This window comes from Pseudopodoces humilis, chromosome 32 (genome assembly GCF_049639895.1).
Source record: "Pseudopodoces humilis isolate 2021_Gansu_Grassland_sample_001 chromosome 32, ASM4963989v1, whole genome shotgun sequence".
NCBI lineage: Eukaryota > Metazoa > Chordata > Aves > Passeriformes > Paridae > Pseudopodoces > Pseudopodoces humilis.
Window position 1 is genome coordinate 635126 of NC_142231.1, and position 23908 is coordinate 659033.

At 49.4% G+C, this 23908-nt stretch overlaps 2 protein-coding genes across 6 annotated transcripts in view; both read left to right on the forward strand.

Annotated features, from left to right (window-relative positions):
• The first annotated feature begins 789 nt into the window (after positions 1–789).
• Positions 790–22334, forward strand: LARP4 (La ribonucleoprotein 4). Of its 3 annotated transcripts, none has more exons than XM_088068795.1 (17): positions 790–888; positions 5555–5728; positions 5931–6078; positions 7133–7291; positions 7619–7694; positions 8194–8330; positions 8565–8668; positions 9658–9768; positions 10136–10189; positions 10777–10986; positions 11405–11508; positions 14065–14289; positions 15012–15060; positions 15266–15424; positions 15957–16078; positions 16888–17056; positions 17167–22334. In XM_088068795.1, exons 2-17 carry the CDS (start codon positions 5678–5680, stop codon positions 17503–17505), a joined length of 2217 nt encoding a protein of 738 aa, XP_087924921.1. In that variant the 5' UTR covers positions 790–888; positions 5555–5677; the 3' UTR covers positions 17506–22334. The 3 variants fall into 3 exon arrangements, with proteins under 3 accessions (XP_087924921.1, XP_014116875.2, XP_087924922.1); XM_014261400.2 differs by having other exon boundaries at positions 5934–6078; XM_088068796.1 differs by lacking the exon at positions 5555–5728 and having other exon boundaries at positions 793–888.
• Positions 22335–23520: 1186 nt separating this feature from the next.
• Positions 23521–23908, forward strand: part of DIP2B (DIP2 acetate--CoA ligase B (putative)) — a 61844-nt gene continuing 61456 nt past the window's right edge. For all 3 annotated transcript variants that reach the window (XM_088068764.1, XM_014261401.2, XM_088068765.1), the window contains exon 1: positions 23521–23649. In XM_088068764.1, coding sequence (XP_087924890.1) covers positions 23568–23649 — 82 coding nt within the window. In that variant the 5' untranslated portion in view covers positions 23521–23567. The remainder of the gene's footprint in view (positions 23650–23908) is intronic.

Here is a 23908-nt window from a genome sequence, read left to right on the forward strand (position 1 = left end):
ATCATTCCTGCTGCTCTCCCCGTGGCTCTGGGGGTGTAGTCTACCAAAGCTGGGGTGTACAACAGGATTTTGTGCTCGGGACTTTGCTTGGCCCTTCTGATACCTGAGCTCAGGTGTGTGATCCCCGCAGTGGGAGCATTCCCTGGGCAAGGCACAGAACGGCCAATTTGGGCTCCAGCCCTTCCCAAAAAGCTGAGCTGAACCAAGGCCTGACTTCTCCAGGACACTGCCGTGGCTTCGTGCCCTGTCTATATCGGTGCTGTCTGGAGGAAATCCTGATTCTGTGACATTCCCACCGGAGCCACGGCCCCTTCCCAGCACTTCCCCACCCGTTCCTGGCCGGGGCGAGCCCTGGCAGCCGCTCCGGCCCCTTCCCCGCGGGGCCCACCCGAAAACTGGGAAAATCGGGAAAAAAAGGGACCGGGGCGGGCGGTGAGGTCAGAGCGGGGTCTGACCGCGGCGCTGCGTGCATAAAGGAAGCATAAAGGATTTTGAGTTCTGTAATTAGAAAAAACAATGAACTAAGTAACCAACAACACCCCCCAAAACCCCAAATCCCAGAATTTTCCTCAACGCGGCTCACGACCCTTCCACTCCCTTAGCGGGGGACGCCGCTTCCCCCGCGCGGCGCTGCAGCCACCGCGCCCTCTGGCGGAGCCAGGCGGGACGGCCGCACCCCCCCCCGCGCGGGGAATGGTTGGTCCCGGCCGTGCCCCGGACGCGCTCGGTGCGCCCGGAAGAGGCGGCGGCGGCGGGCGGGGACCGGGCGGGACGGGCCGGGCCGGGCGGCGCGGCCGGAGGCGGAGCCCGCGTGTCCCGATCGCGGCTCCGGGCACCGGGGAGCGCGGGCCCGCCGGCCGCGGCGGCACGATGCTGCTGTTCGTGGAGGTGAGGTGACGGCGCCGGGCCATGTGGCGGGAGGCGGCGGCGGGAGGCCGCGCACGCCGCGCCGGGGGAGGGGACGGGGCTGACACAGCAGATCCCGGGGCGGCGGGCCCGGGCGGGTGGTGGGGGGGGGCGGGGGGCGCTCTGGGAGGTTCCGCCGGGGCAGGGGGCGGGGGAGGCGCCGCCGTGACCTTCGGCTGCCGCCGCGGCCCGGCCGTGAAGGTGACGCGGGACACGCGGGGCCTCCCCGAGGCCTCCCGGGAGCGGGCCCGGCCCGGCCCCTCGACACGCGGAGCGGCCCCGCGGGGCCGGCCCCGAGCGCGGCGCCTCGTTAATTGCGTTAATTAAACAGTGGGGGTGGTTTATGGCGCGGGAGGGGGCGGTTCTGCCGTTCCCCGGTGCGCTGGGTCCGAGCGGGACGAGGAGCGCGGCCCGGCCCGGCCCTGGAGGTCACCGAGGAGGGCGGGCGCCGTGTCCGCTGTGGCCCGGGACCGGGCTTCACCCGCTCACGGCGTTTCACGGGTTCGGTGAAGCGGTTTCAGCCTTTGCTGAACGAGCCCGGGTGGCCGCTATAAACTTTGCACCGAGTTTTGTCCCAAAACGTGCGCGGAGCAAAGAGCTCCCGGGGCCGGGGGGAGTAACGGAGGGAGCCGGGCGGGCGCTGGGCTGTGTCTGCTCCAGAGGCTTCAGCTCGGAGGGGGTTCTGCTCAGGGGTTTTGTTCGGGGGACGGCTGAGGTGGTGCTCACACACAAACACCAACATGTGCTCCGTGGTTAGGAACCTCTAAATAAAGCAGTTTGGGAAACGCGTTCTTTTTCTCAAGCTAATCAGCTCAGTTCCTCGGCTTGGTGGAGAGGAATAAAAGTTGTCACGAACACGGTGACAGGTCTGGAGAATTAGGGATTGCAGTGTTCTGCTGGAAGAGGAACTGCTGAGGCTGATGGGAGGCATGAGCAGCTGCCTCATCCCGGGCTGAGCGTGGTGAGAGGCCCCTGCGAGCGGCGGGTGCACGAGGCAGGTTCTGGAATGCAGGGATGGGGATGGGAGCTGGAGCATATCAGGGTGCACATGGCTGCTGCTGCTGTGGATGGGAGCTGGAGCTCATCGGCATTTCGGGATTTTTAGGGAGTCCTAAAGCACAAACTCAACTCTGATCTTCCTCTGATAGCGTTGGGGGTTTCTGTGATCTTCGTTCTGGAAGCCTCAACGATATTTAATTTTGAGTTTCTGAGGACTATCTGGACTTTCTGAAGGTTTCTTTTCACTGCTAGGTCAGAGAACTGGAGTTCATGTGTCCTGGAATGCTGCAGTTGGATGCTTGGAAGCAGACAGCAGCTTTGTCTAGGGATCTTTTGGGATGCCTGGAAAATAAGGCACAGGATGGGTGGAAGTCCCGAGGTTTTTCAGGGGGATTGGCTGGGTTGCTGTAGCTCTCAGTGTTTGTTTTAGACCTACTTGAGGTGTAAACGATTGTGCTGATCCCTTCACATTGTGTGAGGGGGAATTGGGTTTCCTTCAACATCCTTTAGTTCCAAATCTCTGCAGTGACGGCTGTGGAAGGGCTGTAGAAGGCTCCTGCTGTTCCATACATTTATGTTTGAGGCAGCCCTTTTTTCTCCCTCTAAGCCAGGATCTGTGTGCTGTTAACAATTAATAATTAGGTGCACTGGGAATATTAATAAATGCACCGAGAGAAATTGAATTGATAATGGCTGCTGGGCTCCAATCAAATGGGTATGTGCTCCTAATTCCGTATATTTATAATTTATTGGGGAAATGGGAGTCTGTGTGTTTCAGGTGGGTGAGATGCTGCCTGGGATGTTTCCTGGTTAGAAGGCCAGGACTGTGGGAAGCACTGAGTGTTGTTGGCCCTCTCGAGCAGGTGAGGCTTCCTGTGACCCCACAGTGCCCCTGTTCACACTCCTCTGACACAGGTACCACCTTCAGACAGCACGGCTGTGCCTTGGCTTTTCCAAGGGGTGGAGGAGGCTCCCCTGGGCACGGGGGAGCTGATGGAAAACCCTGCAGCTCCTGCTGGGACCGATGCTCCTGTGACCACTGAAATTACTGTGAGGCTGAGAGTTACCTGGAACTCTGAGAGCACTGAACTGATACCTGAAACCTGCCAGCAGCTCTGAAGGAGTTCTGTGTGTTGGTTTGACACCGATTTCTCCTTATCCAGCCTCTGAGTGTGCGTGACTGGGCTCAGAGAAGGGGGTTACGCTGTGTCTGAGCCCCTCGGGGTCCCTACCTGCCTGTCCCCCAGCCAGCACAAGGCTTCTCTTGGCTGCCTCCCGGAGCTTTGCTGACCTTGGGGTTTTTCCATCTGCTTACGTTTCCATTTCTGGAAAAGGGTTCGTTTCTCCCCTCGCAAGTTTGGTTAAATTCTCTTCTGGATTTTTTGCTTTGATTCTGTTTCAGAGAGTTTGTCTACTCCAGGAAATCTGTCACAAGCTTTTGGTTAGGATTTTGGTTGCAGAATAATTCGACTTAATATTAAAATTGAATGCTGTAAAACACTTGAGTGCCTGCATTTTTGTTAACTTAATTGAACATATTTAAGTGTAATTACAATAAGAAAAATATCCTTTGCCTTGTTCCAGAATGAGAATTTTCTTCAATAGCCAATTAGGAGTTGCTGGAGGAGAATCTTTGATCCACGTTTGCTGGAAGTAGCGTGAGCGAGAGGGGAAGCTGTGCTGAGGAGGAGAGCTTTGTCAGCTCGTGGATCCCAGCGAGTGTTCCCAACCTTTGTCACTCTGTAAAGCTTTAACCTCGTCATGAAAGTTCCCGATAGCAGCTGGGAGGATCGTGCTGCAGCCAATCCCACGGGCTCAGCGTTTGTAGCCTCAGTTAAATAAGCAAGAATTGATATTTTGGCCTTCTCTTCTGAAGAGCCGCTGGCCAGGATGGAGCGGGTTTGCTCATGGAGCGCAGCATGAATTTCCCAAAAGCTGATGTAAATTAGGGACTTTTTATCCTCTCCAGTCCGTGGGGTTTTGCTGTTGAGTGAGAGCAGGGCTGGAGCCTGCTGGGCTGTTACAGCTCACTGTTTCTAGCACAAGGGGAAGCGGCCCACGCTCTGTTCCAGGTGTGTGTCTCAGCCATTGTGTTCATGATCCATTCATCACTTCATCAGCGTTGCTTTCAGCCCCAATCACCTCCAGAAATGCAGTAACCACCCTGAAGTGTTTCAGTTTCACTTTACCACATTTATTTCTTCAAATTACTTTAGGCCTGAGCTCAGTGCTACCCTCAGAGATGTAGGTAGTGAGGCATAGTTTATTTTTAGAAAAGAATGAATCATCTCTTGGATGTGTCTTGTCTCTTTATGCTTTGTTGAGAAGTAAATTCAAGGAACTGGGACCTGCTGGCTCCGGATCTGTGAGCAGGAGCCCATGTGGGCAGGTGAGATGCTGCCCCAGGAGTGACCAGAAGCTGAGCAGAACTTAGTTTGGAACTGCTGAACTGCAGTGACAAAGCCTGTGGGTGCAGCAGGTTACTGGGTTTTGCTTTGCAGGTTGGTTTTTTGGGGAGCAACTACTCAAATCTGCAAAGGGAAATACACGTGTGTCCTTTCACCCTGAACTATTTAGTTTCCAGCTCTGCTCCTGGGCAAAGATTAACGGGAGGGGAAGACTATGTTGCTATGTGGATTAAATCAGTTGTGCGTGGGGGGTTTGAATCTCAGAGCTTTGCAAAAACCCTGGTCTTTGTTTTGCTTCTCACATGGTTGTCTTGGACCTCTCCAGTGTTTGGAGACTTCTTGTTACTGAACTGGGGCTTGTCCTTGCAGCAAACAGCTCTGGCACGAGGTGTGACCTTGGCAGAGGAATTATCTCTAAAGCTATTGCAACTGCTTCCTTATCCTTGTGCTGTGTGTTTGAGGCCTGGTAGTGAGCCACTCCTTAACTTCAGAATCCAGGAGCCTGGCCTCTGACATATCCAACTGCTTATCTGTGCCTTTTTGGATATGAGCTGGATTAATGGCTTTCACCTTTTAAAGTCCAGCAAATTGCAGCAGTGAAGTGGAGCATCGTTCAGTGGCTGGAGGAACTGTTTTAGCTGCTTGTGGGGTGTTGGGATATCTTGGGGGGAGAATTTTTGCAAGAGGGTAGTTTTATTCACTACCCTGTAACCATAGTTGTTTTTTCACTATGTGGAAGGAGCAAAAGCCATGTTTTTCCTCTGTGCTGCTGCTGGATTGCTGGATTCCTCACCCAAATGCCTTTGAGCAGCTCTGGGAGAGGGATATTGAAGGACTCTATCTTGTGCTGTGGGAATGAGCGTTTCTCTGTGTCAGGGGCCAGGCTGGAGTCTTGCAGTTCTTCTTGTCTGTCTCATTTGTAACCCTCTCACTCTAATTATGGTCCTTGCTGCCCAGACCCAAAGTGAGAAGATCCTGTTCTCTCCCCAGCAGGCTGGGATGGTGTGTAAGTTTGTCTTGGCAATTCAAAATCTTTTAATCTCCTTGGTTATAAGTTTAAGGAAATCATTAGTGTCTGTTGATGTGTGTAAGATTCCTGGGGGCATGGGGTAGGACTTGGGTAAGTTCAGGAGGAATCCTGGCACAGCACAGGTGATGCTTGGTTAGTACAGATGTCACTAATTCCGTTAAGTTATACAGTTTCTTCTCCTTGACATATGTTTTTTTACCTTCCTTTCTAGGAAGGGGTCTGGAGGAGGGAAAATTTCCCTTTCTGGTGAAAGGGACTGGAGCATTATGACAGTCAAGTCTTTAAAAGCTTATGAGTTCCCAGAGTCCTTGCCGAGTAGCCGCTGCCTCCGCTGATGTTGTCGGATGTCAATAAAGAGAGGTTGAAGGCAACACTTCTAATGGAGGTAGAAACGAAATACTTGGAAAATACCAAGGATTTTCCTGTTTTCATTAATAAAAAAAAATCACATAGGTGCTTAATAGCTTGGTAGACACTTGAGATGTGGAACTCTAGAGACAATCACTAAATTCACCTGTATTTTCTGGCTTGACTTCTGAGGATTCTCTGGGTTGCTCTAACTAACCAGGGTGTTCTGATCTCTTCAGCAGGTAACATCGAAAGGTGCTGGCTTGAACCCCAACGCAAAAGTGTGGCAAGAAGTGCCCCAGGGCAGCGGTGAGGCCGTGCCCCCCACCAATGGCACAGAGCACACGTGGCAGGAGACGGCAGCAGCCCAGGGGACTCCAGCCGAGGGTGAGCTGTTGGGACAGGGGCTGTGAAATGGCCTTTTGGGGAGTTCAGCTGTGAGGAGCAACCTCTGGCTCTTGTCCTTGAGGTTGTCAGTGCTGATGGAGCAATGTGTATGAAAGGAGCATGAGAAGGTGGTTTTTAAGGGGTCTCAGCAGTGGGCTTTGGTGCAGGAAGGTGTCTGAGCTCTGCTGGAACACGGCTGAAGGGGCCCGGTGATGACCAAGTAACGCGCTAAGAGGGGAGCAGGGTGCTGAGTGTGGATTCATGACATTGCTGCACTGGAGCATCCACTGGACCCTGTGAACAGGAAAATGAGATCTGAGGGCCACCTGCAGTCCAGGGGAACCCAGGTGCTGCTGAGAGCTGTCAGGAACATTTGTTCTGGAGCAGCCCCTGTGCAGTATCCATGGTTAACTCCTTTCCATTCAGGCTCTTCCGTTCCCATTCCCATCCTCACCACACAGTCAGTGTCCAGAATCCAACTGGTTTCACTTCAGCTCAGACTCAATCCAGGGTGTAGCTGAGGTGACTCAAAGCATGGCAGAGGATGCAGAAGATTCCCTGCAAAATAGTAAAAGTTAGGGATAAAGAAGGGAATATTCAGCTTGTGTGGCCTTGTCAAAGGTTTCTGGTAAGTCAGCAGAAGTGAGGAGAGAGCGCTGGGTTTGTGCTTTGCCTGACAGAAACTCATTTGTCTCTTCATAACAAAGTGAAGCAATTGAGGCAGTGTAAGCAATTTTCATCCCTTGTTTTTAGGAACCACGCTTAAATATTTTGGATTTCATGTGGAAAGACTGGTTTTTAGATTCTCTGTCACTTTGGGGATCAATTTCAGGATCCTTTATTTACTTTTTCCTGAGAGCCTAGTGCAAACCAGATCTTCTTGAAATTGGAGAGGTGTAAATTCTATCCAACACAAAGTCTAAGAAATACAGGCTAAGGTTAGACACTCTCAGGTACAGCTTTCTTGAGTATGTTTTAAGGTTGGTAGCCAGAATTTTTCAAGTACACTGGAGCTGACAGGAGTTTTCCTGCTGCTGGTGTGTTCCTTTGCCAGGTAACATAGAGATCTCAGAAGACAGCTGCAAACAGTATGAAGTGATGTATTCCCCATCCTGTGAAGCCACGAGGAATGGCACAGGAGTTGATGAGGCGTCAGCAAATGGAATTGTCCTGGCGACTGAAGATCTGGGATACCAAATCTATGAAGTGTCTGGTGAGTGCTGAAGTTCAAATGCTGCTGTCAGTGTCTGTAACCCCCCTGGAGCTGCTCTGAGCGTGGTGTGACCGAGTTGGAACTCTGACATGTCCACGTGTATCCAGTAGGTTCCAGTATGGCCTCAACACGTGGCCCAAGAGGTGCAAAGTGGGATCAGAGTCATTTTGGGAGTGTGTGGTTTGGGATTCTTGAAGCATCTCAGATGAACTTTTGCTCTTGGTCCTACCCAGAGGGATTCATTCTTGTATTCTGCAATGAGATGTGTTCTTGCCTGGTCTTGTTGCCATGAAAGTGGGAGCTGATGGTGGGTGTGGTCCCTTTCAGGTGACAGCAGCTCCACGGTGTCCACAGAAGACATTAGAGAATGTTTGAGGAAACAGCTTGAATTCTGCTTCTCGCGGTAGGTGCAGCTAATTCAGCTTGGTATAAACCCTTCATTGAAATCCCTGGCAAATATCCCTCTCCTTGGCTTGATGGGCACCATCATCTTGATAAAAACACAAACCAAGATTTGCTGATGTGCTGTAGGAGCCCCATGGCACCTTCCAGCTGTTTCAGACCTGTCTGTGCATCTGTGTCCTTGATGAGGATGACTTCTGTGCTCCACAGTCATAAGACGTTGAGATCATTTATTGTGTGGCACCAGAAGTCTTTTTGGCAGATCCTTTTTGCAGATCAATGTGTTGGGCACTGAAGTTTCATTAAGTTTTTTTAAAATTATCTTACTCTACTTTGTATTGATTTGCTGGGATTTGTTCCAGGAGAGAAAATCTGAGGGTGTTTTAGTTATGAATGGTACTGGTGAATATTTGTTTAAGCCTGTAGTTATCCTCTTGTTTTGACTTTTCTCTGAGTCAGGTTTAGGCTCTTTATTAAATAATAATTTTATGTCTTTTTAGAGAGAATCTTTCAAAGGATCTTTACTTGATGTCTCAGATGGACAGTGATCAGTTCGTTCCAATATGGACAATTGCCAACATGGAAGGGATTAAGAAGCTGACAACGGATATGGACCTTATTCTTGAAGTTTTGAGATGTAAGTCTGGGACTTTATATCTGTATCAGTAGTAAAAGAATTCTTCTGTGCTTCAGAGGGACGTTGTAGTCTCTGAGCTGGTTATGGTTTGTTGTTCTGGTAAATGGTGACAGGAACTTTACCAAGTAGGAGGCTGTTCCAAACTCCTGAATTCTCATTCTTGGTTCCAAGTTCCATGAGAGCCTGCTACTGCTGAGATGTGCACAATGTCCAAATTTCATACTTTATTTTCAGCTTCTCCTATGGTACAAGTGGATGAAAGGGGGGAGAAAGTCAGACCAAACCACAAACGATGTATTATCATTCTCCGTGAGATCCCTGAAACAACACCTATAGAGGTAAATAAAGAGAAAGGAAATAAGTAACTCTGGTGCTGGTTTTGGAAGGTGTCTTCAAGAGGGCTTCAAACAACACCATGAAAAGGTCAGCTGGTGTTTAATTGGATTAAATACGGATATTTTTCTTCTAGACTACATCAGTAACTTTTTCCGCCTGGGTGCGTTGTCAAAATAGCCAAAACAAAAACTTACTGCCATTGTCCCTTCCCATTATTTACTGCTATTTTTACATCTTCTTAAGTAAACTTTTTTTTCCACCAAAGCTGAGCTAGCTTGGCTTTTCTGGAAGGAAGTTTGAACTGGTTTCTTTTCAGATCTGAAAATAAATCAGTCCAGGGCATAGCTTGGAATTCAGGCTGAAATTTTGTCACAGCAATAACTTTAGTTGAAGTCAGAGGGTTGTTTTGGCAGCAAGAAATGTTACTAAACATTTCTCATTCATTGAGCCCCAGCGTGAGCTGAGCTCATTAATGCCCAAGGAGGGAGGATAATAAAATTCCTCCTGATACTTGGCGAACAGAATGATTTAGTTCTTTGTTTTTTAAAGTTGTAACACAGGGTGTTTGTCTACCAGCATTTTTAATGGGTTCTTTTAATGCAAACACCGAGCAGCTGCTTGTCCCTCTCTTTACAATCTGATTATTGCAAAGCTGACAGGTTGCCTTGACTTAGAAATATTTCATGGAATCATTATTATCTCTATGACTCTGCTGATCTAAAGCCACACTTTTCCTAACTGTTTCATATCAAAATATCACCAGGTCTACACAGATCTTGATTTTCTTATCAGCTGGGCCTGCTCTGTTTTATCTTGGGAGCCCAGGAGGCTGAACTAGGATTTGTGGGTTAAGAAGCAGGCAGAGGGTAATTTGGTCAGGGAATAAAAAAACATTCCTGGTCATGGGAGAGCAGCAGCTGAGGAGCTGGAGCATAAACTCAGGTCATTTTAGTGTTCACTGTAAAAATGCCCTGAACTTCTCTCTCCCCAGGAGGTGAAGGCTCTGTTCAAGAATGAGAACTGCCCCAAGGTGATAAGCTGTGAGTTTGCTCACAACAACAACTGGTACGTTACATTCCAGTCCGACACAGACGCGCAACAGGTAAGGCTGCCTTCCTCTGGCACCACCTTTAATCCTGCCCCTGCTCAACCAAAGTGCACATGTGCTTCCTGTAGCTTAAAAGAAATATTTACTGATCCCTTTTTGTTGTTTTAAGAGATTACTGGCAGATTCTGGTTAATAAGACCGAAGTTGAGAGATTGTGGGGTTATAATTCCCATGCCTGGCTCTTGCCTCAGCGTTCTCCTGCCATGATTGGCACTAGAAACCTGAATTTGAAGTGTTAATGAGTTTAGCTGGGCTGACAGGGAAGCACATGACTGCAGATTTGTGTTAAATCATGGAACATCCTTTGGGAAGTGCAACTTTATCAAGACATCCTAATGTTGATCTTTTCTTGTATCTGCAGGCGTTCAAATACTTAAGGGAAGAAGTGAAAACCTTTCAGGGCAAGCCAGTAATGGTGAGGTTTCTTTAGCTGCTGTTTCTGGTGGGATTGAATTGTGTTGTTTCTGTTTGGATGATGGTGAATCAAGGACTCAGCAGTGGGGTTGTCCATAAGTGGCTCTGGAGGCTGGAAACGTGAAGGAGGTCATGGGGAGCTCTGACAAATTGCAGCTCAGTGGCTGCTGGTTACTCACAGCGCTGCTTCCCTGGGGGGGTGAAATACATTCCTGTGCTGACTTCCCTTCTCCACTTGCCCCAGAATCTGGGTTTGCAGAGCTCAGGAGAGGGATTCCTGCCACTGTGAGTCTTGAGTTGGCTGCTGCACAAGGCAGGCTGGAGCAAAGTGCATGTGAGAGGAGCTGTCACGATGGGAGTCTGGACAGCTCGTGCTGCAGAAAGCAGCGTTTATCTCCAGTTTTACAGATCACCCAGCTAAAGCAACGTGTGTCCTTCCCCTTTATCATGCTGTGGGAATATGAGCTGGACCAATTTCATCAGTTTTTATTCATAAGCAGTAATCAACCTTCACATCCCTCCAGCAAGAAAGATTCCACGTTCTCCTTTTCCCCCAGCTAACTCACGCTGCCATTTGCTGTCTTGCAGGCCAGGATAAAAGCCATCAACACGTTTTTTGCTAAGAATGGTTACCGGGTGGTGGATTCCAGTGTGTATCCCCAGCCTGTGCAGACCCAAGCCCAGTTTGCCTCCCCCCTGTTTATGCAGCCTGTATATAGCCCTCAGCAGTACTCGATTTACAGCATCGTGCCTCAGACGTGGTCTCCAAATCCTGCACCTTACTTTGAGACACCACTGGTGAGTAACAGCTGAGAAGGGCAGGAGGAGCCCAGCCCATCAGGGGAAATTTGGTTAATAATCACTAGAGTGAGTGGCAGTTCCAGGTTTTTTGGTCAGATCTTTGTGTTTTATGACACTCGTGTCATGGCCCTGATAAAGCAGCACTGTCAGAGGAGCTGCCACGTATTTCAAGGAATTTTGGTGTGAAATTCCATTATCCTGCAGGCTGGAAGAGCCCATAGCTTTTCCAGGAATAGGGGAACTCTGCTAAAGCAGATGCAGACTCTGGGGATTTGGCTGGAGTAGTGAGTTCACACCACAGTAGATGCTGTAGCCCAGTGTGAAATTACAGCCATGAGTAACTGCTGAAGCTGATCATTAATCTGCAGAAGTTTTCTTTGTAGCTCAGCCACTGAGACTGTTGTGTCTGTTGCAGGCCCCGTTTCCCAACGGTGGATTTGTGAATGGCTTTAATACACCAGGATCATATAAAACAAATGCTGCTTCTCTGAGTATAGGTCGCCCATTCCACAGGAATCGGTAAGAGAGTTCTGCCAGGTGTTTACTCCTGCAAAACTTACAGCTCTGAGATCCTCAAGTGTTCCTTGCATGTCACATGCAGTGCTTTCTGATAGGACCACATTATTTAGTTTTATCAAATATGTGATGCTTTCCAACTTAATTTAAAAAAATGAAGTAGAAGGTGGTAACTTAAGATCCTAAAATAATGGACACAGTGCTGGAGGGAGCAGAGGTAACTCCTTGAAAAGCCTCAGAGGAATTTTTTGCAGACAAATAAATAACTTCCTCCTAGGGTCATGCTTGTAATTATGTTTGTTGTACACAGATTATAAACTCCTGCAGCACAACATAAGCCTTTCCTGCTGGGATCAGGCTTGTGGAGCTGCTGGTTCCTGCAGTGGGAGTTGCTTGGCCTGACTGCTGCGTCCAACTGCTTGATGCTGGGGCTGTTCCTGTAATTTATTTGCTTTATCCCCATCTTTCCTGTGAACTCTTAAGGACTTAGCTCAGATATAAACACAGGGGAGGAGGAAACACTTTGTATTGCTGGAGCAATTGCTCTGTGAATACAATGGAGTAGTAACCTGTGTGTGGGGTGGGAGTTGTTTGTGTGCAGCGCAGGGCTGGGATCATGGGAATTGTCGTTGGTATTGTTGGAGAAATCAGTTGACAGGGCTGTGAGTGGGTTTGTGCTGCAGTTCAGGTCTCTGGCTGTTGGCAGAAGGGGAACTTGAGGCTTTGGTGTGTGGTGACTCAGCAGAGTCTTAGCACAGGCTGTGGAGCTGGGAGCGTGACTCTGCCTGCTCCACTTGCAGCTGCTCAGCTCCCAGCTCACATCTTGACAAAGGTGGTTTGGCTTCTTTTCTTCATTTTAAATAGTGCACGGTCTTAAAAACCTGTAAAGTTCTCAGGTCATGGAAGTACACGTGCTGCAAGAACCGTGTGTATCCAAGTACCCTGAAATGCCTCCTTGTACATCACGTCTGCACATCCCTAAGCTTTTAAAATCCTGGTTATGTAAAGACTTCAGTTTGGGGGCTCGAGGTTGCAGCTTTGGGGTGAGGCTGTGCAGGTCCTGTGGGCCCAGTGATGATCCAGTATCGCGCTAAGAGAGAACAGGTCACAGTTGGGGCTGGGCAGCCTGTGCTCCCTGCTTCTCCTTCCTCCTGCTCTTCCTTCCTTCTGCTCTCACATCATTTCTCCTTCTCTCTGCTCTTTTTTTTTTTCCCCATCCTTTATCTTTCCTTGTCTTTTCTGCTTTGCTCTTCTGCCCAGATAAGACTGTGGCCTTCTCGATGACGGGTAAGATTATGAGATCTGAGGGCTGAACAGTGACTTGAGAATGTGCCATTTTGAGAACAACTTGGACAAAATGGAACAATTTAGCTGACTTTGTTCCACCTCCTCCCTGTGTTTTTTGCTGATTGGAAACTTAAACTTTATTGGGCCCTTAAAACTGTCTCTTGATGCTTCTTGAAGCTGGGAAGTGTGAATTCATCTCTGTTCAGCAAAACCTCTTGAACTGCAGAACAGTGTGTTTGGAGAGTTCATCCAGCTGCTGCTTTTGGGTTTCTGTCCTGGCCCGTTAAATCTGGTTTGTTTTGTGGTACAGACAGTTAATAGTTAAGTGCTGAAGTTTTCTCTGTAGCTAAACATTTGTTTAAGCCACTCGTATTTATTTTGTGCTGATTTGTTGCAACATCCTTGTGGGAAAGGGAGATGGAGGAATCATACTTTGGCTGGTACTCGGAGAGTTTCTTCTGATTTCATGGAATGTTATAATGAGATTGTTTAAAAACAACCAGTGTGCAAAATCCTCCTGCTGCCCTTAAATTATGAGATGTGCAGAGTTTACTAAAGGAGGGAGAATTCAGGGTTCTTGTCTTTGATCAGTGCTGCGTGGAAAACCAGTGAGGGGCAAAAGTAGAAAACAATTGAAGACACTTAAATGCTGCTCCAAAAAACTGTTCCATCACCTGGATCTGAGGTTTTCTGGAGAATTCCGCATTTAAGACCCTGAACTTGCAACAGCACTGAGTGTGCAGAGCTGTGTCAGTGCTCAAAGGAACCACAGCTTTAATGCAGAATAATCGATACCGGGGTGGATCATTTGGGGGTTGGGAGCTGCAGGGTCAGTGCTGGGGGTTTGGGAATGGGAGCAGCCAGGCTGAGCATGGTAGGGCTCAGCTGCCCTGGCCTCATCTGCCACATTCAGTTACTCCTGGCCTTGTGTCTCACTTCAGTTTGTTTGCCTGTGCCCGGATCAGGCTGTTCCTTAGCCTTGGCTTGTTTCTCCAGCTCCATTTCCAGTGCTCTGTGCCAGTGCTGCAGGCCCAGACAAAAGAAAAATTCCTCTTTGGCTTCTTCTGGCTCTTCTGCAACACCTGGCTTTTGGGATTATTTCTTTCCAGTTGTTTGAGGTTTTGGGGTTTTTTTTTTCCCCTCCGGGGTATCTTTTGGGCAGCGATCTCAAACAGGAATTCTGGTGCTTGCTGACCTGCTTTTCTTGTCAGCTGTGAATCAGCTGCAGTTCCTGAGCACGGGGGTCCCACAGCTCCCTCTCTGTGTCTGCAGGGTGAAGCCCCATTTCCGCTCCTCCAGCAGCTCGGAGCACCCCGAGGGGCCGCCCGGCGCCGGGGCCCTGCCCATGGGGGACCTGAGCAGGACCAGCTCGAGGAATTTTGTCATGGAGAGACACAGCAGCTCGTTAACCGGGCACCAAGAGCAAGGGTACTCCCAGAAGGATTCTCCCACGGCACAGCTGGAGCAGAACGGCGATTACGGCATCGGCAGGGGCAGGTAAAGGGCTGTGTCCTGTGTTTGCTGTCACACAGCAGCTGGGGCTCGGCTTGTGGGAGCCAAAGATATCAACCACCAGCACAAAATACACCTCTGTAAGGAGCAGCCACCAGAAAACTGATGGTTAAGTAAATCAGGAGCAGTAAATGCTGAGCTGGGAGCAGGAATGGTTCCAGTTTCACTCTCCTGGTAGTTACTCTGACAAACTGGCAGTAAGACAGTGAGGTGTGTTTATTTTAAAAGAACTGATTTGTCCCCAGAATTAAAATAGATGCTGAAGTAAAGTTGGCATCTGTATTACTGTAAGTAATAAGTAAAGTTGGCATCTGTATTACTGTAAGTAATAAGTAAATCCTTGGTTAGGAGTTTGATGCTACTCAGTATTCTGAGAAGAACTGGTTTTATCTCTTTTCTTTTAATTCAGGGTTTAGACACTTGAAAGGGCAGATCAGTGAGAAATCAGACTAATAAGTTTATTACTGTAAAATAATAGTCCCTGTGCTTGGTCACATGCTCATGCAGGGAGCTGAGAAAGAGAAGCTGTTCCAATATTAACTCTGTTCCCACTTTTCCCAAAGCTGGAGCTTTGACCCCTCCTGAGGGGGGAGAACATGCCAGAGGTGTGTGTGGGGAAGGCTCAGCAGGCAGCTGTGGTCCCCTCACACAGGGCAGTGCCCAGTGCAGCTGGGTGCATGCACTGACTGCTGTTCTTGTCTTTCAAGGAGGAACGTGTTCCGGGGTCGGAGGAGACGGGAGGACGAGCGGGTTTCAGTAAGTTCTGCTTCCCTTTCTGCAGGGAGTCACACAAAGTGCAAGTGTTGGAGATTCCTTCCCAGTTATCGAAGGAATGGCAGAGTCCTAAAATCCTCAGATTGCATTGGGGATTTACAGTTTTTCTAGGAAGTTCCCTGACATTTGCTCAGGGCTTCCAGTGCTCAGTGTTACAGCTCTAGTAACTTGTGTTTTCCCTCTCCAGAGACCTCAGCCTTCAGCAGAAACAAAGACTCAGACACCAAAGTTTGACTTGCTTGCGTCCAATTTCCCACCTTTGCCTGGCAGCACAGCAAAAATTCTGGGAGAGCCTGTGCTGGAGAGCAGGATGTCCGACATCGTTAAAGGAGTCTGCAAAGAGAAGGTGCCTGGTCTTGTCTCCGCACACATGCGGGTGTATCCGGGTGCTGTGACTCCCTTTGCCCTCTCAAAGGGTTCTTTTGGAAGAGCCACGTATTCCAGTGCTAAATTTAAGTGGTTTGTTCATAGAACAGTGAATTTTCCTGGTTTTTTTTGTGGGAATGCAGCTAGGGCTCGTGCAGTTATGCTGTTGTACACTCAGTGATGTTTAGGAATAAAGCAGGCAAAGGAGGAATGTTGGCTGTTGGAATAGGAACAGTTTGGTGGAGTGTGGGCAAGGGATCTCTGCAGATGAATCCTGTAAACACTGATATTCTGGGTGATCCAGCCTTAGTTCTGGTTTTACCCACTCCTTGTTTTGCCCATATTAAAGAGCTATTGCTTTAGAAGTGATGGTCCAAGAGAAGTAAAATTCCTTAAAATTCCTGTCATCAGGATTTGTGCAGCCTTTGGGACTTCCCAGATGTCTTGCAGTGCCATATTGCAGAGCAATTTGAGTATCATTCTGTATTTTGCAACTTTTTCTCTGTGTGCAGGAAAGCAAAGACTCCCTGTCCCCCTGCCTGGCTCCTGCTCCGGACGAACAAACGCCCAGCGCTGCCCAACCAGCCGTGCCCAGCGTGAGCTCCCCGAGCCAGACTGAGCCTGTGGTGCTGAGGTACGCAGAGAACATGGACATGCCATGGGATTGTGGAGTGTCCTGAGCTGGAGGGGACCCACAGGGATCATCCAGTGCAGCTGCTGCTCCTGCACAGACCCCACAACAATCCCTGGAGCTCTGGGAGAACCTTTTCCTGCTCTCCCAACCCTGCCCCAGCTCCAGCTGTTCCCTCAGCCTGGCCCTGGGCAGTGCCTGAAGCTCTGGAGAGCCTTTTCCTGCTCTCCCAGCCCTGCCCCAGCTCCAGCTGATCCCTCAGCCTGGCCCTGGCCACAGGGAGCAGAGGTGGGAGCTGCCCTTGGGATGAAGCTGCAGCCCCCAGTGAGTCTCCCCTCAGTCTGTTCTGCAGCTGAACAGACCCAGAGCCCTCAGCCACTCCTCCAGAGCCTGCCCCATCCCCTTGTCCCTGCTTTGGTCCCTCTCCAGCAGCTTTAGATGTTTTTTTTTTTTCATATTGTGGTGCCCAAACTGCCCCCAGGACTGGAGGTGAGGCCACCCCAGTGCAGAAGAGTGGGGCAATCCCCTCTTCCACCTCTCTGGCAGTGCTGGACCTGGTGTCCCCAGGGCCTGGTGACCCTTTGGGCTGCTGATTGATTTACATGTTCTAGCAAAGTCCCTCACCATTGTCCAGCAGTAATGTTGGGTGGTTGGTATCTTCTCCAGAGGCCACAAGATGGAAAGAACAGCTCGTGTTCTGTTCAGGGAATGGCTGTGCTCTTCTGTTCTGCACTTGTAATGTAAAGAAAGGAAATAATCTCTGAAGCATGAGTGTTGGTAGGTTTTAATTTGAATTATTGTTGGTTTATCAGCACGGTTCAGCCAGAGAGCAAACCAGAAGAAGTGTCTGCTCCGAAGGACGCGGCCAGCCCGGCTTCTCCGCCGGCATCCGTCTGTCCCACCAGTGCTGCCAAGCCACCGAGGACAAACACCTCCTCACCTTCTGCTCAAACAAGTGCAGCTCCTGCTCTGTCCACACAGGTAAGGCCCAGAGCAGGGCACGGGAATGACACAGGAGCTTCCCTCCGCCTGGTGCCAGGCTGGGAGGCGGCTGTGGCGTGCCAACCTCGCTCTTCTCCTTGCTCCCAAAGGAGCCACGCAAGCTCAGCTACGCCGAAGTCTGCCAGAAGCCTCCAAAGGAGCCACCTGCAGTCCCCGTGCAGCCTCTGAGGGAGCACCGCACCAACATCGTTCCTCCTGCCAAAAACGACGAGAACGGCACGTCGGAGAAGGCTCCGGAGAAGGCTCCTCACGAGAGGCCCGAAGGTCGAATGAAGGATTACTCCGGGTTCCGCGGCAGCGGAGCTCCCAGGGGAGCTGCTGCCAAAATCAGGGAACAGAGGCGCCAGTTTGGACGCAGATCCTCGCCTCAGGGAGCGCCGCGCCGCGTCGGCAAGGAGCAGTACGTGCCACCCCGCTCACCAAAGTAACGCTGGGCCAGCCAATGATTCTCTGTTTCACTTGAGCTGCGGACTGAAGAGCAGCAGAGAGACCGAGGAGGGAAGGATTCGGGAAGGGGAATACTGAACTGGAGCGTGGGCTTGTGTGGAGAAGTTGTGGAGGGTCCCAAAATTCATCTCTGAAAGTGATTTCACAAATGCTGGAGGATTCCAATCGCTATAAATATAGAGATTATAATTTTTGTATTTTTGTTTTTAATTTGCAGAGGGTTTCCTGCTTGAAATCGGCTTTGGGATTGTGAAAGTAGCGTTTTGACAAAGTGAAAGAATACGAGTTGACAAATTAACCTGTCCCTCGGTGTAGGAGGAAAAGGATAAGAGAATATTATTTTTGGAAAATGAGCATTTCTGTAAAATTAGAACTTTTTTTAACCTATTTAACGTTTGGCTTGTGGGCTGGTGTGTCTGCCATGGATGGCCTGGCATTGCAGAGGCCTCTGCAGCAGCATGAGCGGAGCGAGTGCAGCCAGAACTGTTGTCATCACTTAGTCACTGATGATGAAAACTGAATGTACTACTGTAGTAACCCATGTGTTTCCAGCTTGAAGTAGAGTCTCTTGACCTTACTAATATTTCATTCAGCAAGCTTTTTAAGGTATAGGTTTTGCAGGATATTGGATTGTAGATGAGAGTGCGTGGACAGCAGAAATCGTCTGGTAGAAGGTGGAAGGAGGCAAAGGGAGCATGTGAGAATCTTTATTGTGCCCTTTTTCCTCGCCTCCTTTTGAGGGCAACTCCTTAGGTTTGGGGTTTTGTTTGTTTGCTTTTTCCCTCTCTTGTTACTTTCTCTAATTTCTTCATTACAGACTTTAGTGCGTTTTTCTTGGTGTGTTTTCCTGAGGCAGCCCCAGGGTAGGTGCAGGGAGGGCAGGTGACTACACAGCACCTGCTGTTACCTGCACAGGTAGAGAGCCTGGAATTCCAGCTGCAGCTGTGGAATTCTGCCTTGCAGGTGGGAAGCTCTGGGCACTCACTGTCATCTCTTGATGACTGGGCAGCAAACCAGAGCTGTGGCTGGGTTTTCTCTGTGCTGACTCTGGAATGGGCTGTTGGCTGCTGTATTGCCAGAAATCAGGGTTTAGACTCCTGGGAACTCGTTGTTTACAGCTGATGTCATAGCAACTGACTCCTTTTTAACTGTTTAAAGTGGAACTAAAGATGCAGAGTTGAAGAAATCCCCTTCTGTTCCGAGAAGCTGCTGGAGCAGTGGCTCCTTGCCAGCTGTGTGCTGACTGAATTTGCAACACTATTGTGCAGTAAGTGGTTAAGTTTCAGGGTGATTAATGGAAATAGGAACATTCAGCGCATTAATCTGCCAAAATCAGCATACCAGGGTTCAAAGTTCTGTATAAAGCGTTAGGGAAAAGTAGCTTCCAGCAGCAGTCAGAATCACATCTTTATTTTTTCCTCTCTTTTTTTTTTTTTTTATTTTTTTTTTAGTGAATAGCAAGTGTACAAATTTAAAGTTGTAAGTTGTGAACACTGGAAAACTCAATTGTGATATATTCCGTAACCATCTTAGTAATATATGCTCGTGTTGCCATAGAATGAATGTAAGTGGCAGTTAAAATAACTGTGAAATTTTTCATCTTCTGATTTCTTAGCCAGATAACCCTTGGCGACTTGGGCCTCAGTAGGAATTCTCTATCAACTGCTTGGAGAACACTCATATCTATTTTTATAAATATATATATAAAGCCAGAGTTGTCATTTCTCTAACTTATTATTCAGCTTGGCAATTGCTTTGAGTTGATTCATAACACAATATAATGTATTTATGCAGTTAACTGTTCATTTCTACGCATGTTCTAAAGAGAGAGAGAAAATCATAGATTGGGCTGAGTTGGAAGGGACCCATCAGGATCATGGATTCCAACTCCTGGCCCTGCAGACACCCCAATAATCCCACCCTGTGCCTAAGAGCATTGTCTAAATTCTTCTTGAATCAGACAGGCTTGGAGCTGTGACCCTTTCCCTGTCCAGGGAAGGATCTTTTCCTGATATCTCCCACCTCAACCTGCCCCAACTCAGCTTCCTGCCATTTCCTCGGGTCCTGAAGTATGTACACATATATATTTATATATAAAAATATATATAGATATATATGTATTTATATATATAAATATATATAGATAGATATATAGACCCCAAAATCACTATTCACTTTGAGACTACCTGTAATGGGTTTGGGAGGTTTTTTGTTTTGTTTTGTGTTTAATTTAGTGGAAAAAAAAAAAAATATCTTTGATCACATCCACAGTTTAGGGATTCTTACAGACCCTTCTCTGTTTATTTTGATAATGCTACTCTTGTTGGAATGATAAGGAAGTTTAAACATTTAGTGTCCAAAGTCCTGAAATGCAACGAATGCCAAGTTTAATTCATTTTAAAGGCTCTAAACAATTCCTGCAGCCAAACTGGAGCAGGAAAGCCTGTGGGATGGTTCATGGGTGTTTAGGACGTGTTCTGGGACGTGGAGGAAGCATTGGGATGCTGACAGTTTGAAGGAGGAATTGGGAGAGAAGGGGCTGGTGCAGATATTGCTCAGAATTCCCTGATCCAGTGTCAGTGACTTGTGCTGAGAGGACCTGAAGGGTGAAATGGAATTTTGTCATGGATGTGGGGGAAACCCAACCAGCTGTGGCTCCATCTTCCTCGCAGGGTGATGGGGAAGGGCTGCTCCGAGCGCCGGGGTGCTCCCACAGCAGCTCCTGGCTCTGGGGCAGGGGGTGAAGGTCAGGCTGGAACTCTGGGCTTCTCCCAGCAGATCCAAACTTCTCTCAGCTTAGGTCACTTGGAATGATTTGTTTCACACCTGAGTGCAAGGATTTCACCTGAGCATTTCCCTTCCACCTTTTCCAGCTGTGGTTTGGGGTTGGTTTGGTTTTTTTCCTTTCTATTCTTTTCTGTGCAGGGGGAAATTCCCAGCTGGAGGCTGTGAAGCTTTAGTGGGGTGGGAGTTCTCCTCAGCACTGGGACCTGGCTTTGCCTTTTCCTCCCCGTGCTGGGCTGGGGAAGCATCCTGTGTCTGTCCCCACCAGTTTACCTGCTGGGCAGACTGGGCAAACTGGGGCAGAGGGGTGGTTTGGGGGCCGAGCCGCTGCTGGGGCAGCTCCTGCACTGATGGCAGCGAGGTTTCTGCGTCAGCAGCGCTGGAGCTGTCCCTGTCACCGGCCCCAAGTGACCACAGCTCCCCGTGCTCCCCTCTGGGTTTACCCTCACGGGGTGCAAATCGTCCTGCTCTGCTGATATCGGATAGCAGGAGGTGCAAATCAAAGAGAACTTTGAGTTTTAGGAACTGTGACTTGTTTTCAGAGTTGTTGACTTCCATTAGGGACAGAAATACATTTCCCAGTTGGGTTCTTTTCCAAATTGGGTGGAAAAGATTGGGGCACGCTCTCGGTGCTTCTGCTGGGGAGTGAAAAGAAGAAATTCTTTGCATGTGATAGTAAAATTAAAAGTGCAAAAAAGTTTTGTTTCTTTTGATTTCTAACATTAAGTTAGTTTTATAGTATCTTACATTCCTGCTCTTGTTGTTTTGTTTTTGTTTTGTTTTTTTTTCAATTAGCCTGGCACAGTATGATGGTGCAGTTTTAGCTGTAGAAAAAAAAAGAAAATTAAAAAAAAAAAGTAACCCACTATTAACCAGAAGAGAAAGGTGATACTGTGGCAGATCAGTAGCAAATAAGTGACTTAATCAATGCTTTACTGTAGTTAAATAGCTATGGCCTTACTACTTTGTCAATATCAGCTTAATTGTCTTGAAAACTGTCTGCGATTTTTACTGTTCCCAGGTGAGTTTACCTGGGCTGAGATATCTGGTATGTACAGATGATATTTTAAATTTGTAAAATGCACCATTGTATTACAGACGATGCAACAGAAATGCACTTCGGGGGGAAATGGCTTCTGATGAGTTTTTTTGTAAATCCTTGATTACTACAGATATGCAATAGAGTTTTTTGTTTCTAATTTTGATATTTCCTTCTGAAACGTAAGATTGTTGCCATTAATCTGAATGATTTATCATGCTCTTCTTTGCGTGTATATATTCCATATAGTCTGAGCTTCCTTTAGGATGGTACATAATTTTGGGTTGTTGTAGTATTTTAGTTGGCTCTTCAGTGCCTTTAGCACAGGCACTTCAAGAGGTTCATTGAGTCTGTTTTTAATGTACAGTTGGGAGGACTTGAAATGGAGTTAAAGCAACTTATTTCTGAGAAAAAAAAAAAAATCCATCTGCAAACTAACCTGTAACAACTTTAAAATTTTATATTTAAGAACCAGATGTTTATTTTTATGGAACTTCAGTTATGGATACAGTTTCCAAAAAAAAAAAAAAAATGCAACTTCAAATGTAAACAGACTGTGCATAAATGGGTTTTGTTCTAATTTTTATAGAATACAAAATATTCAGATAATATATTGAGCTCGAGTTACTACAGACATCTTGTTCCTCCCGGATGAATCCAGCTTCCCCTTGGCATTGACGATCTCTCTTCAAAGTGGTAGGAAAGGAGAAAAAAGCGACTTATCTGGCTTTTAGACTGTCTGTTCTGGTTTATTCCTGTTGTCAAAATGTCCAAAACAAAATTTGTGTAAAGTAGGTTCATGCTTTAAGTGTTCAAATGATAATACATGTATTTGTATTTGTTTTTGACATTGCCAAGGTGCTATGGGAAATTGAAATAACAGTTAGAAAAATAAAGCTGATTTAAAAGAGAAAAAAAAACACAAAAAAAAAAAAAAGAAAGCAAAAAAAAAGGAAAAAAAAAAAGAAAAAAAACCTTAAACCACAACTCCCTGAGTTCTTATTTTGTACCTTGGAGGTTGGAACGTTTTCAGTGCAGTTGGTGGTGGTGGGAGAATGGGGATGAGGGTTCGGCTCAGGGATTTGTGACACAATTCCGGAACGGCGGCTCCCCCTGGATCCCGATCCCTGCTCCAGCAGGGTCAGCCCAGGGATTGTGTCCAGAGGGGTCTGGAACGTGCCAGGGCCGGAGAGCTCGGCCCTGCTCACAGCAAAGTTCCGATGTTCGGCTGCAACTTCCCGGGGCCCGGTTCCTCCCGGTTCCTCCCGGAGCAGGGATTTGGACCCTTGGGCTGGTCCCGTCTCCGCTGTCGCCTCTCGAGAGCGAACGAGCCCGGCTCCCTCAGCCTTTCCCCGTCAGAGCTGTTCCCGTTCGGCCCCTTCTCCCCGAGCGGGGCCCGGCACCGGCACCGGGGGAGGAACGGAGCCGGGATGGGAACGGGAGCAGAACCGGGACTGGGGATGGGAACGGGAACAGAACCGGGACTGGGGATGGGAACGGGAACAGAACCGGGACTGGGGATGGGAACGGGAACAGAACCGGGACTGGGGATGGGAACGGGAACAGAACCGGGACTGGGGATGGGAACGGGAGCAGAACCGGGACTGGGGATGGGAACGGGAACAGAACCGGGACTGGGGATGGGAACGGGAGCAGAACCGGGACTGGGGATGGGAACGGGAGCAGAACCAGGACTGAGGATCGGGATCGGGTCCATGGCCGGGAGCAGGATCGGGCCCGGGATCAGGAACAGAACCAGGATCGGGATTAGAACCGGGCTCAGGAACAGAACCGGGTTCGGGAGCAGAATCAGGCTCAGGAACAGAACCAGGATCGGGATTAGAACCGGGCTCAGGAACAGAACCGGGCTCAGGAACAGAACCGGGTTCGGTATTAGAACCGGGCTCAGGAACAGAACCGGGTTCGGGATTAGAACCGGGCTCAGGAACAGAACCGGGCTCGGGATTAGAACCGGGCTCGGGATTAGAACCGGGCTCGGGATTAGAACGGGGCTGGGGATTAGACCGGGGCGGGGGCCGGCCGCAGGGCGGGGCGGGGCCGCGCGGGGGCGCAGCGGGGCCCGGGGCGCGCGCGCCGCGCGGTCACGTGCCGGCGGCGCCGGGCTCAGCCATGGCGGAGGCTGCGGCCGCTCCCGCTCCCCCCGCGCCCCGCGGCCGCTGGGCCCCGGCCGCACCCGCGCCCCGGCCCCCGCCCGCCGCCATGGCCGTGCCCGCGGCCGTGTCCTCGCTGCCCCGCGAGGTCCGCGAGCAGCTGGCCGAGCTGGAGCTGGAGCTCTCGGAAGGTGAGTGAGCAGCGCCGGGAGCCCGGCCCGGCCCTGCCCGCGGGGCGCCGCGGAGCCTCCGTGAGGGGGGCCGGGGTGCGAGAGGGGCCCGGGAGCGGCGGCGGTGCCATGAACGAGGCTCCGGGGACTGGCTGAGAGCACCGGCGGAGGAAGGAAGGGCCCGGCCCGGGCTGGGGCTGCGTCTGGGGCTCTGGGAGCATCGTCTGTGCTGGGGAACCCCGCGGAGAAACCCCCGGAGGGGCCTTCACCTGCCGGGGCT

Excerpts from the sequence above, each read along its gene's own strand:
- LARP4 (XM_088068795.1), top strand. The coding sequence starts at position 5,678 with ATGTTGTCGGATGTCAATAAAGAGAGGTTGAAGGCAACACTTCTAATG. Across the intron at positions 8,669-9,657 it reads CTGAAACAACACCTATAGAG|GAGGTGAAGGCTCTGTTCAA; the intron begins GTAAATAAAGAG and ends CTCTCTCCCCAG. Across the intron at positions 16,079-16,887 it reads ACTGAGCCTGTGGTGCTGAG|CACGGTTCAGCCAGAGAGCA; the intron begins GTACGCAGAGAA and ends TTGGTTTATCAG.